Genomic DNA, 20714 nt, shown 5'->3' with positions numbered 1-20714 from the left:
CCATTAGGAATTGATTTTTTTAAATCAACTGATCTGTTAAACTCCTTCTGGGAGTTAGTGTTCTTTGGATCTTTGCACTTTGATATTTCCAATATTTGAAATTGTTTCTATCATCTACCCACATGGCTTCTTTCCTAACTCCATTCGAGTATAAGCTCAAATGAAATCTTCTTAAGGAGTACTTCTTTGACTGCCATATCTAAAACAATACATATCTTGCTATCATTGTCTGCCCGTTGACAAGTGTATTCTTTTTAGTGCTTTTTATCACCTGATAAATTGAACAATTTTTGTTTGTTTATTATTTGTCTTTTACACAAGGGTTGGATTAACAGGCACTTGACCTGTTTCATTTACACATTGGTTATCAACCTGAACATAATACTCATTTCTGTGCTCTGTTTTGGTCACACACTATTGAGAAAAATTATTGATAGAAATAAATAGTTAAATATGATAGATATCTTAGTATAGATCAAGCAATTTCAGGATACTTTTCAATTAAACTGATCACAACATGAGAAGAGCAATAGGAAATTTTATTCTGCAACAGAATCACACGCACACAGAGCCTGCAGTTTTTATTATTAATATAAAATGTCAGCAACCAGGGTATAATAATCCTCCTAACTATGCACGTACCTTTCACTTTTTATAGCAAAACTATTAGGCTATAATAGGAACATGCATCAAGCAGAGACACCAATATCTTGCCTGGCATTTAATTATCAAAAACACCTGTGCTACAATAGTATATTCACTTATATAATTCTTTATATGTAGACATTTAAGTGCTTGAATTATTTAAAAAATCTACTGTCTGGATAAAACTTCCATAACAATGATAAATGTTGAAGCTGCTCTTAAATGAGCACAGCAAAGTCAAATGATATAAATAATAATTAGGAAAACCAACACTAAAAATGAATGCACTTCTTATTTCCATTACATTAAAATGTGAAATGGATTGGATTACTAAAGTTTTTAAAATGTTAAAATTTTGAACATAATTTAGAATATATTTAAAAATAGGAAATTGAATAAAAATTGATATGAGTTAGTCTGGAAAGTTAGGTACATATTTTATAATTTCTAGGGCAACCATGAAAACATTAATCTAGAGTCAAAATCACAATACATAATTTAAATGGAATGCTAAAAAGTGTTCAAGTCATCCAGAAAGCAGGAAAATGAAAGAGCAACACAATCAAGGGAACCAAGAGAAACAAATAATAAAATGTTAGACCTTAATGAAAACATATCAATAGTTTTATTAAATGTGAACACCTAAATACACTAATTGAAGGACAGATTTTCACATTGAAATTGTATAAAATTACTTACATATAGGCTGTATATAAGAAATTAACCTCATGAACAAAATGGCTGAACAGAATCCTCTAGTGATCATTCTCCCCAAGGAAGACCAAACTAAACAACTATCCACACAAAAAAGCACCTTCATAAGAAGCAAAAAACAGGTGAACCGGTACCTGGCTTTAACATCACATTAAGGAAAGAGGCACTGAAGAGGATTTGAAAGACAGTCTTGAGTCACCTACACCACCCCTTTCCCATACTTCACCATTGGCCATGTGGTGTTGAGAGAGAATCTGTGCATTTGCAGGAGGGAGAGTGCAGTGATTGTGGGAATTTGCATTGGAACTCAGTGCTGTCCTGTCACAGTGGAAAGCCACAGAGGAAAGAACTTAGCTAGTGCCCACAGAGGGAGCATTTAGACTAGTCCTAGCCAGAGGCAAGTCTTCTATCCTGGTGGTACGAACCTGAGTTTCAGCAAGCCCCGTCACCATGGACTAAAAGTCTCTGGGATCCTAGATAAATGTGAAAGGCAGTCTAGGCCACAAGGACTGCAATTCCTTGGCAAGTCCTCGTGTTGTGCTGGACTCAGAACCAGGGGACTTGGGGCGCATGTCATCAGAGATGAAAAAGGAGGCATTACAAGTGATATTTCAGAAAAAAAAAAAAAGTAGAAGCTACTTTGGGTAACTGAATGCCAGTAAATTAGTTAACCTAGAGGAAATGGATAAATTCCTAGACTCATACCACTCACTAAGATCGAACCATGAAGAAATCCAAAACCTGAATAGAACAATAACAAGTAATAAGATCAAAGCCATAATACATCTTTCAACAAGGAAAAGCCCAGAACCCGATGGCTTCATTGCTGGATTCTACCAAACATTTGAAGAAGAAATAATACCAATCCTACTCAAACTTCCAAAAAATAGAGGAGAAAGGAATGCTTTCAAACTGATTTTACAAGGCCAGTATTACTGTAATACCAAAAACAGACAAGAACACATTTTAAAAAGAAAACTACAGGCCAGTTTCCCTGATGAACATTGATGCAAAAATCCTCAACCAAATTTTGGTAAACCAAAGTCCAACAACACATTAAAATATTACTCACCATGAGTAAGTGGGATTTATCCCAGGGGTGCAAGGATGATTGAACATACACAAATCAAACAATGTGATACATCATATCAACAGAATGAAGGACAAAAACCGTATAAACATTTCAATTAATGGTGAAAAAGCATTTGATAAAAATTTAACATCCCTTCATGATAAAAAAAAAACCCTCAAAAAAACTGGGTATAGAAAGAACATACCTCAACGTAATAAAAGCTGTATATGATAGACCCACAGTTAGTATCATACGAATGGGGAAAAACTGAAAGCCCTTTCTCTAAGATCTGGAACGAGACAAGACGGCTCACTTTCCACTTCTGTTATTCAACGTAGTACTGGAAGTCATAAATAGAGCAATCAGACAAAAAAAAGAAATAAAGGACATCCAAAATGGAAAGGAAAAAATCAAATTATCCTTGTTTGCATATGATACGGTCTTCCATTTGGAAAAAACAAAAGACTTTATGAGAAACTATTAAAACTAATAAGCAATTTCAGTATAGTTGCAAGAGTTGATTTTTGTACAAAATCAACATACAAAAATCAGCAGGATTTCCATATGCCAACAGCAAAGGGTCCAAAAAAAAAAAAAAATCGAGAAAGTAATCCCATTTGCAATAACTGCAAATAAAACAAAATACCTAGGAATAAACTTAAGCAAAGAAGCTAAATACTTCTATAATGAAAACCATAAAACTATGATAAAAATTTGAAGAGAACACATACAAAAAAAGGAAAAATATTCCATTTTTTATTGGAAAAATCGGTATTGCTAAATTGTTTATATTACCCAAAGCAAACTACAAATTCAATGCAATCTCTATCAAAATGCCAACGAAATTCTTTACAGAAATGGAAAAAGTAATCCTAATATTTATATTAAACCAAAAAAGCCTCAGAATTGCCAAAGTCATCCTGAGTAAAAAGAACAAAACTGGAAGAATCACATTAACTGACTTCAGATTATACTGCAGAACTGTAGCAATCAAAACAGCATGCTACTCTCATAAAACCAGACACATACACCAATGTAACAGAATAGAGAACCCAGAAACAAATTATTTCATCACAGTGAGCTCATTTTTGACAAAGGTGCTAGGAACATATATTAAGGAATGAACAGTCCTTTCAAACAATGGTGCTGTGGAAACTGGATATCTATATTCAGAACACAGAAACTAGAACTCTATCTTTTACCGTATACAAAAATAAAATCAAAATGGATTAAAGACTGAAACCTCAAACTATGAAACTAGTAAAGGAAAACTCTTCAGGAAATCGGACTGGGTAAAGATCTCTTGAATCGTAGTTCAGAAGCACAGACAACCAAACCAAAAATGGAGAAGTGGGATTACATCACATTAAAAAGCTTCTGCACAGCAAAGGAAACTGTCAATAAAGTGAAAGGGACAACCCACAGAATGGGAGAAGATAGTTGCAAACTATCTAACGAAGGATTAATAACTGGCATACATAAAGAGCTCAAACAACCCAATAGGACAAAGTTTAATAATCTGAGTTTTGAATGAGCGAAAGATCTGAATAGGCATTTCTCAAAAGGAGCATACAAATTGCAAACAGGTATATGAAAAGGTTCTCAAAATCATTAATCATCAGAGAAATGCAAATCAAAAATACAATGAAACATCATCTCACCCCAGTTAAAATGGCTTTTATCCAAAAGGTGCAAGAACGAATGCTGGTGAGGATGTGGAGGAAAGGAAAACCTCATACACTGTTGGTGGGAATGTAAATTAGTACAAGCACTATGGAAAACAGTTTGGAGGTTCCCCAAAAACCTAAAAATGGAGCTACCAGATGATCCAGCAACCCTATTGCTAGGTATATACCCAAAAGAAAGGAAATCCGTATACCAAAAAGATATCTACACTCCTATGTTTATTGCAGCACTATTCACAGTAGCTAAGATTTGGAAGCAACCTAAGTGTCCATCAATAGATGAATGGATAAAGAAAATGTGTTACTTATACACAATGAAGTACTCTTCATCCATGAAAAAAGAATAACATCCTATCATTTGCAACAACATGGATGCAACTGGAGGTCATTGTGTCAAGTGAAATAAGCCAGGTACAGAAAGAAAAAGTTGGCATTTTCTCACTTATTTATGGGAGCTAAAAAAATTTAAACAATTGAACTCATGGAAATAGAGAATAAAGGATGGTTACCAGATACTGGGAAGAGTAGTGGGGAGGGGGTGGAGGGAGTGGAAATGGTTAATGGTTACAAAAATATAGTTAGTAAGAATGAGTAAGATCTAATATTTGATAAAACGTATTGTACGTTTAAAAGTAATGAAAAAGGCCGGGTGCGGTAGCTCATGCTTGTAATCCCAGGTGTGATTTGGGAGGCCAAGGTGGGCGGATCATGAGGTCAAGAGATTGAGACCATCCTGGCTAACTTAGTGAAACCTCGTCTCTACTAAAAATACAAAAGTTAGCTGGGCATGGTGGCACATACCTGTAATCCCAGCTACTCGAGAGGCTGAGGCAGGAGAATCGCTTGAGGCAGGAGAACCCGGGAGGCGGAGGTTGCAGTGAGACGAGATTGTGCCACTGCACTCCGGCCTGATGACAGAGTGAGACTCTGTCTCAAAAAAAAAAAAAAAAAAAAAAAAAAAGAGTGTAATCAGACTGTTTGTAACATAAAGAAAGGAAAATTCTGGAGGAGATGGATACCCCATTTACCCTGATGTGATTATTATGCATTGTATGCCTGTATCAGAATAGCTTATGTACCCCATCAATATATATACCCATTATGTACCTGCAAAAATTAAGTAAAAAACAAAAAATGAATTTGAAACATTCGGCCTGAAATAACTGATAAACTCCCAACACTGAGCTTTTAAGCAGCAACCTCTGTTTGACTCAGCCATTATATCCTATTTTATGGTTATAAAAATTGTAAATGAATGAAAATTAATGTAAAAAATCCAACAAATTAACTTTAAATGTGATGATAGTAAAAGTAAAGGTATGGAGGAGAAGTACTTGAATGGAAAGTAAGAACCTCTGAAAATCTGCTTTTATGTAAAGCCAATGAGAACACTGCTGAAAACTATCAAAATCAATGTTTTCCAGAAACCTGAAAATTAACGAAAATCTTAAAACCATCTGAGGAGTGTTTATTCAAGAAAAACAGGTGAATCTCAGTAATACCTGCAGTCTTTGTGGTGTTTTAACTTCCCTTAATGCCATCTTTTCTTCAGCCTTGCAACTACAGTATTTAATGGAAAATGTTAGCATAGTAGCCACTGGAGAAGGCAAAATGCATTTGGAGATATGCAAAGCCCCCATCCTCAAGACTTGTCACTACTTGAGCAGTCTGGAAACTCATTGAAAAGCCCCTTTCTCAAAATTTGTCTTTGACTTTACTTAGAGCTAACTCTGTGTGAAGAGCCCTTTCTCTGTGGCATTTGACAAAAACAATGAACAACAAGTGTTTAATGTCATAGCTGCCTGAAGCATCATTACCAGTTGGGGTTAAACATGGGACTGACCAAAGAACTTAAAAGCAAAATCAGGGGAATGACATGCCCATATAATTTTTTAAAAGTTCTGACAGATTCCTGAGAATCTAGAAGGCCATGTGCATAAGGAGGGCTATATCATGCCCATCAAAGATGTAAGGAACCTATAATCTCTTACCTCTTGGTGGACTTAAGGTTCTTCACAAGCAGAAGTGAAGGCATAACTATAAAATTCTGTTATAGCATGGAGATGTACTCCAACACAAAAATATACACATATACCCACATCCACATATACAGACACACACAAATACTCACATAGCTCCTCAGCAAAACAAAGAGACTTAGTAGTTCAAAGCATTTAAGGAAGTATCTGTCCAGTCATTACATGATGTGTTAGTCCATTTTGTGCTGTTATAACAGAATACTATTTTTTAAAGTTCTGGAGTCTGAAAAGTCAAAGGTCAATGCATCATCCTAATGGGGAAGAATAAAGGACAAAAGAGCACATACAAGAGAGCAAGAGGAAAGGGACCAAACTCATTCTTTTATCATGAGCCCACTCCTGTAATAAGTAATTCATTCATGAGGGCAGAGCCGTTATGACCTAATCATCTCTCAAAGGTCCCACCTCTCAATGTTGTTGAATTGGAAATTAAGTTTCCAAAGCATGAACTTTTCAGGAAACATTCAAATTATAGCATTCCAGCCATGACCTTCAAAGTTCATGTCCTTCTTACAATGCAAAACACATTCATTCCATCCCAATAGTCCCAAAAGTCTTACCTCCTTCCACTATCGACTCAAAATTTCAAAATCCAAAATCTCATTTAAAGTCAGATGTGGGTAAGACTCATGGTTCACCTCGAGGCAAATTCCTCTCCATCTGTGAGCCTGTGAAATTAACCAAATTTTCTACTTCCAAAGTATAATGCTGGGGCTGGGTGTGGTGGCTCATGCCTGTAATCCAAGCACTTTGGGAGGCCGAGGTGGGTGGATCACCTGAGGTCAGGAGTTCAAGACCAGCCTGGACAATATGGTGAAACGTCATCTCTACTAAAAATACAAAAATTAGCCAGGCGTGGTGGTGCATGCCTGTAATCCCAGCTACTTGGGAGTCTGAGGCAGGAGAATTGCTTGAACCTGGGAGGTGGAGGTTGCAGTGAGCCAGAATCACGCCGTTGCACTCCAACCTGGGAGACAAGAGTGAAACAACATCTTAAAAAAAAAATTTAAAAAAAAGTGCAATGTTGGCACAAGCATACCACAGATATTCCCATTCCAAAAGGGAGAAATAGTCAAGAAAAAAGGAGTAACAGATTCCAAGCAAGTCCAAAACCCAACAGGGAAAAACGACATTAAATCTTAAAACTGGACAATAATATCCTTTGACTCCATGTCCCACATCCTGGTCACATTGGGGCAGGCATTGGGCCCCCAAGGCCTCGGGCAACCCTCCCTATATGGCTTTACTGGGCTCAAAGACCTAGCGGCTCTCTGAGGTTTGAGTCTTTTGCTTGGTTCTTTCCAAGGCTGCAACTGCACACTGGTAGCTCTATAATACTTGAGTCTCTGAGGTGGCTTTTCTCCTGTAGCTTCACTAGGCATTGCCCTAGTCAGGGCTCTCTGCCGTGGCTTCATCCCTGTGACAAGTTTCTGCCTGGCCCCCCAGTCTGTCCATAACATGTTTTGAAATCTAGTTGGAGGCCTCCATGGCCCTACAGCTCATGAAATCAGCAGGTCTGCAGAATCGGCACTACATGAACCCTGCTAAGACTTACCCTTTGTGCCTCCTTGAGCTGCAGCACAAGCTTCACCTGGGCCTGCTGAAGCCACAGCTGGCATGGCTGAGGGGTGCTGTGCTGGAATGTGAGAAACAGAGTCCCCAGGCAACTCCAAGTAGTGAATACAGAGGTCCCCTGGAGGCCTCTCTGGAGACCTTGCCCTTAAGATCTTCTGGACTCAGAGATCTCTGAAATGCCTTTGGGGTCTTTCATTCTCCTGATGAATAGCACCTGGTCCCCTTCTCTCCCTAGTAATCTCTTTAGCAAAGGGTTGCTTGGTCATGCCTTTAGTATTCTCTCCTCAACACACATTTTAAAAATTCTTTACATGGCCAGGCTGAGAGTTTTATATATCTTTCCCTTCTGTTTCTCTTTTAATTGTAAATTTTACCTTTTAATCATTTCTTTTTTTTTGCACTGCTCACTATATGAAGTCAAAGGCAGTCATGCAACTCCTTCAGTATTTTGCTTAGAAATGTATTCTGGCAGATACTTTAGTCCATTGCTCATAAATTCTGTCTTCCATATAAAGTCTTTGACATGGAAGCAATTCAGCCATGTTCTTTGCCAGTTTATAACAAGGATGGCCTTTACTCCAGGTCCCAATATGATGTCCCCCATTTCCATCTGAGACCTCATCGAAATGGCCTTTACTTTTCATGTTTCTATGAATATTCTGATTATGACCACTTAAATAACCCCTAAGAAGATTCAGACTTTCCTTACAGCTCACCATTTCTTCTGAGCCCCAGAATCACATTTAATATTTCCTTCATAGCAATACAGGGTTTTTCTAGCCTGCTTGTTCAAAGTCATCCAGCCCCCTACCCGTTGCACATTTCCAAAGCCACTCCCACATTTCCAGGTGTTTGTTATAGCAGCAACCCTACTTCTTGGTACCAGTTCTCTGTCTTAGTCCATTTGGTGCTGCTATAACAAAACCTCTGAGATTGGAAAATATATAAAGAACAGAGATTTATTTCTTACAATTGTGGAGACTGGAAAGTCTAAGCTTAAGGGGCCTGCATCTGGCAAGGGCCTTGTGAATGCATTACCCCATGGTGGAAGTCAGAAGGGCAAAAGAGCATGCACAAAAGAGAATGAGGAAGTAAGCTGAATTTATCTTTTTATTATGAACTAACTTCCGTGATAATTAACCCACTCTCACAATAATGGCATTAATTTATTCATGAGAGCAGAGTCCTCCCGATCCACTCTCCTCTTAAAGATCCCACCTCTCAAAACTGTTGCACTGGAAATTAAGTTTCCAACATGAATTGTGTGGGACACATTCAAACTACAGCAGATGACCACTAAGGTAACTGTGCAGAGACTCCAGTGACCATATACTATTGAATACAGTCTTTATAGAATTAGTTCAGAAAAGTTACTAAACAAAGGTATTCTAACAACAACAAAGAGCAAATAACAGTAACAACAAACCTCAGGAGTGATCTAATTTGCAGAGTTTCCACATTACATTATCAAATATGTTTGATTTTCAATTTAAAATTATGAAACGCATAAAGAACTAGTAGGGTAGTTCATACCCAGAAAAATGCAGTAGACCTGTTCCTAGGGAAGCTCAGACACTGGACTTGATTGAGGCCCCAGATTGGCTTCATAGGCTTGAATTACCAAGTTTTTCTCTCCAATGAGCAGCTGTCAAATAGCTACTTTGGTTATTGCATCATTGATACAACCAAAATCATAATCAGTTGTTCAAGAAACAGTCTACATATAAAATTTAGATTATGTAAGTGTGTGTGTGTTTTTTCTCTGGGTGTGAGTACTCAGAAGGCAGGGACTTCTATATTTTACACTTTTTACCATCATGTGGGCATAGGTATCTTTCTTGAAGCCATAAATAATGTTGAAAACCTCTTTGGGTATAATGGAATGATCTGGTTTTAGTTATAAAGAACTTAGCAGACACTCCTGTAAATGTTTTCACTTAGTAAACTAAAACCGCATTTTACAATATACATTTTTGGATATCATAGTCGACAAGGAGAATACTAAATTTATGACAGATGCACTGCTTGGAAAAGTACCAGGTATACAATAACTTTTAATACTGTCTTTTTATTATCAATACAGTTTCAAATGTTAATATTAACTTGAATACAAATCTGGAAGTATTATTCTCTAAGAATATAAGAGTTGAATTGAAATAGAATATTAGAATAGAATATTTAACCAATGGTTTTATGGCAGTTGAAGTAGAGTGATAAATTCTCATTTTAGTATTAACTCTTAGATATTTGAGTATGTCTTATGATAGATACATTATCCAAAATATTTCATATCTGTATAAAAAGTATGAGTTAAGATAATCTTCTTGCATCTGTTTATTCCCACCCCCCACCCTACCATCGCATCAAGAGATTATTATAGGGCATATACAGGATAAAACAAGAAATTACTTTGTGATAAGTCTGCAATCTTCAAATATCTTTTAGAATTCTCGTTAGAAACTTGCTTTGTAACTCTGACTGGAGGCCTTTGATGTGTCACCATTTTCATTGTTCTGAACTGTTTATATCTCAGCAGGAATAATGACATGAATAGTTTGACTGTGGAGATGTGAAATTAGAGTGAACACTTGTCAAGATTTTTTCATCAAAATTAAATATTGCTCATTTAAAATGGGTCAGAGTAACATTTTTCTGTATTTTGTTCATTCCTTTATTTAAATTTAGATCACTTGATACATATTATGACAATTGGTTCATTTTTAGATCATCAAACCCCATCATCAAGTAATATTTATTATTCTTCTGCATGCTCATTGATTCAGAGTTATTACTATACAATAGCAGTTAAGGAAAGAGCATACAATCATTTAAAAACAAAATACCTTGCTTTCCAGCCAAAGAAACACTTTTATGTATCTAATGGACACAAATATAGTGTTTCTTCACTACGCCCATCCATTTCACTCTCATTTGACTACCATTTCTAGTTCTAAAACTCTATATGAAACTTTAAAGATACTTTTGAATCATTAGCAGACACATTAAGATGTATTGTACATTAAATTTTTTATGATATACTTGAGTTTAGACCAACTGCTTTTAAATTTATTTCAATGTGAAGAAGGTGTGGAAATTAAAGTTAGAATTTGTATTATTTAGATGAAGGGAATGTAGTGATGAGTTTTGTAAAGGAACTGGTCATCGAAAGGAAAAGGAAAGGATGAAAATAAAACAAAATAAGAATATAAAATAGCCAGAGAGATTATCCAATCATGTATTAACTCCTCCTGAGAATAACATATTATAATTATGTTTGAGGCTCATTTTGCCTCAGTTCCTAGTTAAGAGTTGGCTAACAAAAAATATAGCATTTTAATGAATGCTTTCACTGCTTGGGTTCTTGTTGTTAAACCTATATTCTCCCCAGGCTGTGTAATCCACTTTTGTTACTCTTTGCTGGAGTCACTAGATGATACACAAAGGAAATTTTGTGGCACCAACTCAGTTTCACACATTTTTGGCTGTAAAATGTGGAAGAGATGATTCAAACTAATATCTAAATGTAGCTATCCTATAACTTCCATCTAGCCATGTTAATTTTGTTCTCTATTAAGAGGAGATAAAAGTTAAATACGTATTGTCCTAATGAATTCAGGTGAGGCTAAAAGTTAAGTATTTATAGATTTCTTCTTTAGTCTTTTACTTAAAGAAAACTTGGGGATATTTCTAACTTATGTTTTGAATGCTTAATGTATCCATAATAAAATGCATTTATAATGAGCTGTTACTTTTAGGAAGACAAAGTTAACTTTACCTATTGATGGGATCTTACATATACTCATTTACTTATGCATTTGTTTCCAAATGCTTCCAAAAGGTTTTTCTTTACTTTAAATTTTGTGTTCTCTAAAACAAGTTTTTATCTTTTTTGACATTCACTATACAGCAAATCGAAGATGTCCGTCAGTATCTTCTTCCTGAAAAAGTAAGAGAGAAGGAAAAGTTGACCTTTTGGTGACAAGTTTATGGTTACCACAACTGGGAACTACTTTGCAATTCTGTGTCCCTGTTTCACTGTATTTAAACATTCTTTGACATTTCAAATGATTGTTAAACTTAATTATATATAAGCATAACTCATTGTCTGAAACTATTTCTTTTTAGGTAAACAGGATTATAAAAAAACTAAACCTATTTTACGAGCAACCAAATTAAAAGCAGAAGCAAAGAAAACAGCAATAGGCATAAAGGTAAACCTCTATTTGATAACTGTAAAATTTGATATGTGCATGCCATTTCATTTTCTAAAACTGGATTGCATAAATGTTAAATTCTAAATGTTTTATGACATTTCACAATCTAAATAGAATGCCAGACTTGAAGGTTTTTGTAAAGAATTTACTTAATGGAAAACATCCTTCCTATTCTGAGATTTTGAAGGGTCTTAAAACAATGTCACTTAAGAGAATCAGTTATACTTAAAGGTGCAATTTATTTTCTCTCTAGCTACTGTGTGTATTATTCAGACATTTCAGTAATGTATGTGGCGTTCGTCAGAAATTTCTTTCATTTTTCAATAAATTTCATTTTATAGTTGTTTAAATTGCAGTTGTAATTATATATACTGAGATCATTAATATATGTAATTTTACTCTACTTATCTTATTGTTGTCAGTACTTTCTGATGAAATTATAATGGCCTTCCTAAACTTGTTCTTTCAGAATACCAGTGTCTTATCTGCTTAAGAGGGATAAATACAACTGAGAATGATGTTAGCAGATATTAATTTAATGTGCTAACACAATGAATCTCAACAAATTGCATTTAAATTATTGACCATGTCAATCTTTTGCCAGATATTTAGAGTTGAATTAAACTATTAATAGAAGAATTAATTTGACAACTCTACTATTAAAGGTGTAAAACAAAAATGACCAGTACATATATTTTATTTAAATATTAACATGTTAAAAGGAGATTTTGGGTTTTATCTGGCAGATGCAAAATCAATTTTTCTGAGTTATAGCTTACAGCAAATGCCAAGGTATTACTACCAAGCTGTAACAGCTGTTGAACTGCCAGATGATATATTTGGTTGTCTTCCAGAATTTGCTATTATGATCACGAAACACTGCCTTCTTTTTGCTCCTGATTGCTGATTTTGATCAAGCATTGCTGTGTGATGCAGTATGTTTGCACAACACCATTTCTTCAGTGCTGTGTGTCAGTTTTTATTGAAAAGAAAAGTAAATTGCCTTTTTGTTCAAATGAGAGAAGATTCATCTTTTGAAGTATTTTTCTAATTTCATGTGAAATTTCATTCATTAAAAAAATTCTTTATGACGTGACTTTTTAAAAAAGCAGTGTTGAGTTTTTTAAACTTTTACATTTGGTTACTTGATGACCATTTCTTGAAGCGAGAACATTGTCTGTCATTGCCCTCAAAGGCAATATATCACTTACTTTTATCTTTCACAATACAGTGGGATATTTGTTGTTTTAGTTAGTTTGTTTGTTTCTTAGAAAAATATGGAGTAACAAAAGCCTCTTGTGGCACAATATGATGAGAAGTTAGATATTAGGATTTGAGAAATAGTACAGCTATTTATTTATTTATATACCACCTTTATACACACATCTTTGCATACATTTGCTCCTATAATTGTTGTTATTCTTTAAATTTGAAGAAATAATAATGTTCCCAGTATGAGATAAGGTCTGCCTTATAGTGCAGTTATCTAGTATCTTTTTAAAAATACTGTAGAATTTGCTAATCTTTCTAGGAGAAAACATTTTTCTTAGATTTTATTTAATATTTAAAGTATCAACAGAAAACTTTCAAACTGACAGCAGAATATAGCTCCTTTTTAATAAGCTAGCATATCATTTTGATTTGTAAACCTATGGAAAACAAAAACCTTAACCTTAAATATTACTTACTTGGCTTGAAAATTTATATGAAGAGCCTATTAAGATGATATGAAACTTTTTAGAATCAGGACCTTGAAGATGTTTTACATTTCAAATCTGGCATACTAATTAGTTTGCCCTGTCAAACTTTGATTGCCTTGTCATTTTGGCATAGGGTTTTAAATAACAAAGTTTCTTTCAGCAATTGCCATTTAATGCTTTTTAATTTCCCCAGTGAGTGATTTTATCCATATTGATAATGTCAGAGAAGCAACTAAGGACTAATGAACATCAAACATATTTTACTCTTATCTAGTTGATATAGAATGATTGTAATATTGTAATATCTTATCACTTTACTACATAGTATTTTGAATGAATCATAGATATACTCTTCATATAACTCGAATCTATAGAAAATATGAAGAGATGCATGGACAGAAGAATAACAGCAATGAGAACAGCACTGAGCTCAGGATAAGAAGGCCTAGAATCCTATCCCCTTTGCCCCTTCGTTTTGCCATGACCTAGCTAAGTCTAAGTTGGCGCATTTATAAAATGGAAATTTTGCCATTTACCTCATAATGTTGTCAGGAGAGTTCAATAATACGCTAGAAACACTGGACATTGAATTGAATGCATAGAAGTCGTTTATGAATTATTAGCTGATTGAGACAACATTTGTTTGAATTAGCCATTCCCAGTTTGTGTAAGTAAGTCTCTCCTTCAGTGTTTGTCATCAGCCTTAAGATACCCTCCTAAAGTGAGCATTGTGTTGCCATATTATATATTACAAAATGTTCTCAGATTGGCTTTGAGATAGTATTATGCATATTAGTGTTGTAAAGTTTTAAAAACATTAGTAATTTTAATATCCCTGTATAAAGATTATATAAATTTTACTCAATATTTCATTACTATAAATTACAATAAATATTATAATAGTATAGCACCTGTGAAAAGAAAGATGAGTAAGACATGATCATCTTGGAAGAGCTTATACAAGAAATCACTCATAGATTTAATTACCATATCAAATCAACAGTACTGATTGAGAAATCATGGGCTAGAGATAGGAAAAATTATACAATAGGGGCTTAACCCTCAGAAGCTTCTAGTGCTTTTTGTAAATGTATGTTTAGTAATAGAAAGCGTTCTGAGGGAACAGTTAGCAATATCCGTGTAAGATATTAATACATTGTTCTGAAACCTAGACTTAATTTCTATTAAAAAGGTACTTTTTAATTTTCTGTGTTTTAGAAATATAAAGAAAATCGCATACTTTATTACCCAGTAATGCAATGAGTGCCACCTAAAAAATGTTTGCACAACTAAGTTTGCTATTTAGTTGCTGCTCAATTAAAAGATTATTTTTCAAGAATTACAGCATCACTAACTTTTATTCAGAATGCAAATACCGATTTTCTAGCATTTAGATGGAAAGGACTTACATTTGTTAATGAGTTGATTTTTGTATTTAAAAGGTTTATATGAAAAGCATAATTACAATGAAAGAATAAGGATCACAATTTTAGTCTTGTTACATAAATAAAATATTCAAGTGCCAACCAGATCCTGCCAGCAACCCCTTGGGATGAGCCAGCTTGAAATGTTATGTTTGTTCTTTTTTGTTCTTTTTGATTTAAAGCTAAAAATAGCCAAAGGGGGCAAGGGAATCATAAATGCTTGTAGGTCTCCAAGTTATGGTTGGTGTCACTAGCATCCTGTAAGCATTATTTTCAAATTTTACCATTGTTTCAACTCTCCAGACACTCAGCCTCTACAATGCTTGTCTCCTCAATGAAGAGATAATTTTTGAAGAAAATTATTGGCTATACCTTTCCACCTAGTACCTTTAAGCCACACCCACACTGTACATTGAACAGATGTAATGAATTAATGGGTCTTCTGAAGTGGTGTTCTATGAATATTCTCTGCTTCCTACCCCTTAAATGCCTTTTCATGCCTCTGGGTGTTCTGAAAATATATAGTGAAATGATACAGAGTTGTTTTAAGGACAAGGAATTGAAAAGCCGCAATTAGAACTGATTATCAATAAGATACGAATCATGGCCTCCAATCAAGAGTACAAACTTAATTCTTTCATTAAGATTGGGTGAATGGGGACTGCTGTTGAACAGTTTTGTTGTCCACTATACAGAACAGATGGAGTTTGCAGTTGTGTGTCACTTGTTTATTACATCCTCTTAAAATTAGTAGCTGTGTAACCAGATGGGTCTGGGAGCACAGCTGTGGATATAAGAAAATAAATGAAACCTGTCTGATGCTACCATGCCCTTTTGAGATGCCAAAGTGTTTCAACTGCAACAAAGAAAAAATTCACTTTCCTTTGATATTATGTTGGTATATTAGATTTAAAAAATGAAATCTTACAAAAATTTTTGACACTGAGTTTTTCAACCTCTTTGTTTTTATTAATATTTATTTTCATAATTTGGACATCTAAATAAATATAATTGTGAAACTAAAAATCTGTATAAAATATCTATTTATAAATTCAACATTCATGTAAAAATTCCATGTTGATTATAAGCCAAATTCATTTTAATGCTTTTAAAGTTTATTATTACTGACTTTACCTTCTTGTGAAATGTAAACTACATTCCTGTAAATGCAAATAAATTGCTTCTCTGTAAAACAGTGCCAGGTAAAGGGCATAATACACAGTAGAAATTAGAATATAGTATTAGGCCCTTTAGGATACTGAACTGGCACTCTATTTGCTTCTTTTTTTTTTTTTTTTTTTTTTGATATGGCCAAATGATATGTTAATGTTAAGAAAGTTCTGGAAGGTATACACACCGAGAGATATATACATACACATACTTTTTGAGAGATAATATGATTTTTATAATATATGAGTAACATTATTTCAATATAGTTGATTAATTTAATCCACATCACATCACAAATGAAAAATCTGGACCCATCCTTCACAGTTGTGATAAACTGTACTGTAATATAATCTAGAAACAACTGTTTCTTTACAATGAAAAGGAATGGTAATCTAAAAAAAAAAAAACTGTGCCCAAATGCTATCATTAATACTGAATGTATTGAAGCCACAAATAAAGTTAAACACACTCAAATAGAAAACAGATCAACTGTGTAGATACCAACTGCATTGCTTGTATTGAACATCCTGATATCCCAACTATAAAAATATATTAAAATGATACATTTTTAATGTTACTATTAGGAAAAAACAAAGTAGCTAGACATAATAATACCAATGACTCACCCACTGATGTATTTGCCATTTCATTGGGACTTGCCAAGTACAAAACAAGTTTCTTAATGGCAAAAAATGGTAAAAAGGATATGATTACTAGATTCAAATTATTCATTCTAGACCATGGAATAATATGGTTATTTTATCTGGTGAAACTAATAACATTAACCAATCTTTTTTCATCAATTTCAAGTCTACTTTTTTTTTCTTCCCAGGAAGTTGGCCTTGTACTTGCGGCTATATTGGCACTACTACTGGCTTTCTATGCTTTCTTTTATCTCAGACTCACCACAGATGTTGACCCTGATCTGGACCAAGATGAAGATTAGCTAAGCAGGAATCAATGCATGAAAGAGAAATAACTTTATGAAAGCACCCTTTGGGACCAAAACTTTCAATACTGAAACTGTAACATCTTTAATTCTTTCTGCTAATATTTTCAGTTTGCAGACATATGATTTTAAATAGTTGCATAGGATATCAAGAAAAGAACCTTACCTAGCAATGCAGTATAGTATGTGCTACTAGATACTTTTATATATATTTCTGCTTTGACAGCCACCCTATACATGATACATTTAGATGAAATGGAAACCAGATCCTAAATTTTTCAAATGTCATTGCCAATTTATGTGTATAATTCCATCATTTCCAGATTACTAAGCCTGTTTTTGTTCTATATACATCATAATTTAGTATATATTCTTATTTACAGAAACATACTCAAATCACATTCAGAAAGAACAAAAAGTCATGGGAAATTTTTTATTTTATGACAAAGCCCTGCTCTCTTTCTGGAAGTATTTTATATCATTAGAGAGACTATCTGCACATACATCTACAGTAATCTTTTTCCTTCTTTGCCAACTGTTCATTGCACATGTGCTCCATCAGAAATGGCACCTGGATGACAGAAGCTCAAAGAGTCACATATGTCTCTAAAATAGAGTTCTTTTCCTCTTGGGCTGTCTGAACTGGTGTAAATAGAAAGTTCAGTTGATCTTGGTTTTAATTAACTTATTACTCTATTAATATAACCTTGGAATTCTATTTTAATTATGTTGTTCTGGCTGCTTGTAGTATCAGTTTGCCCCTCTTGTTAAGGAGATATGTAACAATCTGTCATTTAATTGTGCTGTCTTTTTCACATAACAGTAATAGCAAAAATCCTACCTACTCAGAATCATCTTCTTAGGTTGTCTCCTAAATCTGAACAATACAGTGGTTTTATAAAATTACATTTTGTCTCTTGAGAGTTAATCAATTAGAACTCTTTAGGGAGAAAATAAATAATAGAAGAAAATATATGCCTCATATTACTTTCATATGCAATTTTCTGTTTATATAATTTTTCAATGTATTTTGCATTTGTGGGAGCGTAATGACCTGTACATTCAATATTTTTACTGGTAATTCAATTTTTAAATATGTTTTTACAACACGTGAACACATAAAGTGTAGAAAACTGGAAAATACATGTCCACAGAAAGAGTTATGAGCTACTACCTTATGTAAAGATGCAAAGAAAATGAAATTGCTGGAAACATGTGCACAAAATGTTTTATATTATATACATTGTATTTATGAAGAATAAATAAAATATTAAGATTGTTTTCCTACTAGCCGAGAGAATAAATCCTGGGAAATATCTGAGGAGTATGTAGGGCTTTATAAGTACTGCTTCTAAAAGATATTCTTTGATACTTTTGCAAAAAGTCGAATGTGACTGTGTAGCATTATGTTCTGTAGAATTTTTTTCAAGTAGCATAATATATTTCATTGGTGTGAAAACAGCCAAAGGTTCCAATATCCTCACAAATCATTTATGCCAAACATCTGAGGGCAAAATTTAGCCAGTGTTATTTACTAGATTCTTCCCTTTGAACTCACAAACTCAAGAGACAGACCAAGAGTTCTTATATACTCACCACAGCGGACCAATCCAAGTGGCATTTTTAGGAAAGGTTGCAGCATTTAATGCCATGTGGTATGTCTGTTCGTCAAGTGGGTGGCAAGGGAATATCCAAGCTGGCATTTTGGATATGATGGGCCTTTTACTTTCCTGAGTGACATGCCACATGTCAAGAAATACTGCTCCCCCCCCCACTCCCATCACATTTACGTGAACAATTTTCATTTAGTTATTTCCCCTTCCATATGGTGTTAAAAACAGCCATATTAAATAAAGATTATTTCTAGTTTTCAGTGGTAATTTAAATGAGAGGATATGTAATAATTGCTTATTAGATACTTATCCAAATGAAATATAACAGAGTTTACAGTACTTAAAATAGGTGATTATGCTCTTGGAAATGTTTGAAAATTCATCATCCTGAAAAAAACTTTACCATTCAGTTTTACCCTTGAGGTGTTTTGGGGAAAAATGTTTTTGATAGTAATAACTATTAATCTAAATATAGTATAATTATAGGCAAATTTCACTGCCTAGTTTTATTGATATCCTGAGTCTACAGCTAGTCCATTCGTATGACTGATTTTTGATAGCTCCAGAGAACCATAAATTTCAGAGGCTAAACTCTCTGATTTCAGTAAATAGCAGGTAAAGTGACACAATATATGTTTACACAACACTGTTCTCATGAAATGCAAATTTTACAAAACTCACATTAACTGGGAAGCAGCCAACCCTCTGTAGAGAAATCCCAGATTGGAAGTCTGGTTTGAATCTTTGAAGACAGAAAGGTGATATCCGGCCTGCTGTTTTAAAGGGACCACACTTTTGAATACCTACTGGTGTTTGGCATAAATCTGAGACTGGTACCAGACACAATGTTAGATGTGGGTATTTTCCCTCCAGTAATTCACTGCTCAGAGAAATTTGGAAGACAAAAACAGAAAAAAATCATAATGATTTTTTAAATGTTAGAATCTATTTGTTAACATACTCTGCAAAATAAATTTCAACTAATGCAATAGATTTAAAATATAGCCTATGGAATACTGTGATTGAAGTCTGAAGGCTTGCCAGTTCTTATTTTGCATGCAAGTTTAGATGGGGTAGACAATGTATAAAGTTATTTGAGATGAGATACAGTATTGTAAAAATATAAACTCATCTAGAATTTCTTTTAAAACAAGCAAAAGCCTATTTTAGTACAAATGTAGGGTGGGTAGTTGTTTTAAGGTGGCAAAATACTTCAAGATTTTCTATCTTTTCAATTTTTCATAAAGACAGAAGAAATACTTTCACCCTAACCAATGACTGTAAGATCTTGAGAGTATGTTCTTACTCATTTCTGTAATTGCAGTAGTGTAGTCATCTGCATATAAATTTAATAAACGCATGTTAAAATTTAAGTTGATGCCTTTTAGTCCTCTCGGAGTCTATCACAGTTCTTTGTGGAAAGTAGATTATCAAAAAATGTTTGAATTTAATAAATAAAACTTAAAAATCACAACATCAATCATCTCAGCATTTACCATTTATGGCCCTTGGTTGTACTGAGATACATATGTGTTTCACCCTGATTCTCTTTAAATCAAGACAACTATCGTTAAGGTCGCTATAAAATGGAAACATTACTCTTTTCTAGGAAATCAAATATGCTATTTTTCTCTTAGAATTTATTGAAAACTATACTCAGTGTTTGAATTCAACTTAGCATGCATTTTCACTCCAAATGAAAATAGAACTCAATTTTCATTATAATATTTCTGTGACTACTAAAACACAATATATTCCAGACTTTAAAATTATATAGTCAAAGATAATTCAGTAGAGCAAATTGTGCTATACATGAGCCTCAGAAATAAACTTCTAGAAATTAAAGTTAGCCTATTTTAATGTATTTCACCCATAACATAATGTTGTTGAGCCAGAGACTACCTAAGATAATTT

The 20714-nt window shown here is 33.9% G+C and overlaps 1 protein-coding gene across 3 annotated transcripts in view; it reads left to right on the top strand.

The window, feature by feature from the left end:
- TRIQK (triple QxxK/R motif containing) overlaps positions 1-20280 on the top strand; it is a 77866-nt gene extending 57586 nt beyond the window's left edge. For all 3 annotated transcript variants that reach the window (XM_030938131.1, XM_030938130.1, XM_030938132.1), the window contains exons 4-5: positions 11856-11941; positions 17071-20280. In XM_030938131.1, coding sequence (XP_030793991.1) covers positions 11856-11941; positions 17071-17184 — 200 coding nt within the window. In that variant the 3' untranslated portion in view covers positions 17185-20280. The remainder of the gene's footprint in view (positions 1-11855; positions 11942-17070) is intronic.
- The last annotated feature ends 434 nt before the right edge of the window (positions 20281-20714 follow it).

Source organism: Rhinopithecus roxellana, chromosome 9 (genome assembly GCF_007565055.1).
Source record: "Rhinopithecus roxellana isolate Shanxi Qingling chromosome 9, ASM756505v1, whole genome shotgun sequence".
NCBI classification, from domain to species: domain Eukaryota; kingdom Metazoa; phylum Chordata; class Mammalia; order Primates; family Cercopithecidae; genus Rhinopithecus; species Rhinopithecus roxellana.
The sequence above is the reverse complement of the archived record's forward strand: the minus strand, read 5'-3'. Positions and strand labels throughout refer to the sequence as shown.